Consider the following 1,223-nt stretch of genomic DNA (forward strand, 5'->3'; position numbering starts at 1 on the left):
AATTTTGGGTCTGGATACGAGGTTGGAATCACAGTTGTCACTTCCTGGACACAGGGAATATTCCAAGAGATCTACCTGGGGCTGGATTTTTAAGGAATCCTGGAGTCATTCCAACCTTCTGGCAGCTTCCCAAGGTTTCCAGGCAGGAAAACAGGGAAAAAAATTCCTTGTGTGCTGGAATTTTGGGTCTGGATACAAGGTTGGAATCAAAGTTGTCACTTCCTGGACACAGGGAATATTCCAAGAGATCTGCCTGGGGCTGGATTTTTAAGGAATCCTGGAGTCACTCCAACCCTTTTTAAGGAATCCTGGAGTCATTCCAACCCTCTGGCAGCTTTCCAAGGTTTCCAGGCAGGAAAACAGGGAAAATTATTCCTTGTGTGGTGGAATTTTGGGTCTGGATACAAGACTTGGAGTCAGGGCTGTCACTTCCTGCCTGGACACAGGGAATTTTATGGAAAAGAGCTTCCTGGGGCTGGATTTTTAGGGAATACTGGTGTCATTCCAACCCTCTGGGAGCTTCCCACGGTTTCCAGGCAGAAAACAGGGAAAAAAATTCCTTGTGTGGTGGAATTTTGGGTCTGGATACGAGGTTGGAATCACAGTTGTCACTTCCTGAACACAGGGAATATTCCAGAAAGATCTACCTGAGGCTGGATTTTTAAGGAATCCTGGAGTCATTCCAACCCTTTTTAAGGAATCCTGGAGTCATTCCAACCCTTTTTAAGGAATCCTGAAGTCCTTCCAACCCTCTGGCAGCTTTCCAAGGTTTCCAGGCAGGAAAACAGGGAAAAAATTCCTTGTGTGGTGGAATTTTGGGTCTGGATACAAGACTTGGAGTCAGGGCTCGCTTTTGCTTGCTTTTCCATGAGTTTTTCCATGAGTTTTCCAAGGAAAATGTGGGTTCTTTCCACACTTTTTGCAGGAGAACGGAGCCAGCACCATCCTGCGGGACATCGCCAGAGCCAGGGAGAACATCCAGAAATCCCTGGAAGGGGTGAGTAACCCCCCTGCTTCCCGCTTTTTCCTGGAATTCCAGCTCCCACACTTTCTTGGGAAGGCAGGGAAGAGCAAGTGGTGTCACTCCAGCCTGTCCTGTGCTTCCAAACCTCTGGAATTTGGGGGGAAATTCCTCGAGTTGGGCTTTTCCCGCCTTTTTTTGGGATGTTCCCACAGGGCTGAGTAGGGAAGTGCTGGAATGTGGCTTTTTTTGGGATCCACCT

General features: G+C 48.0%; 1 protein-coding gene across 1 annotated transcript in view; it reads left to right on the forward strand.

Annotated features, from left to right (window-relative positions):
- LOC113981216 overlaps positions 1-1,223 on the forward strand; it is a 12,227-nt gene that overhangs the window by 2,725 nt on the left and 8,279 nt on the right. Inside the window, exon 2 of the mRNA XM_027708505.1 lies at positions 885-997. Coding sequence (XP_027564306.1) covers positions 885-997 — 113 coding nt within the window. The remainder of the gene's footprint in view (positions 1-884; positions 998-1,223) is intronic.

This window comes from Neopelma chrysocephalum, unplaced genomic scaffold (assembly GCF_003984885.1).
Source record: "Neopelma chrysocephalum unplaced genomic scaffold, ASM398488v2 Primary Assembly neopelma1_96261, whole genome shotgun sequence".
Lineage (NCBI taxonomy): Eukaryota > Metazoa > Chordata > Aves > Passeriformes > Pipridae > Neopelma > Neopelma chrysocephalum.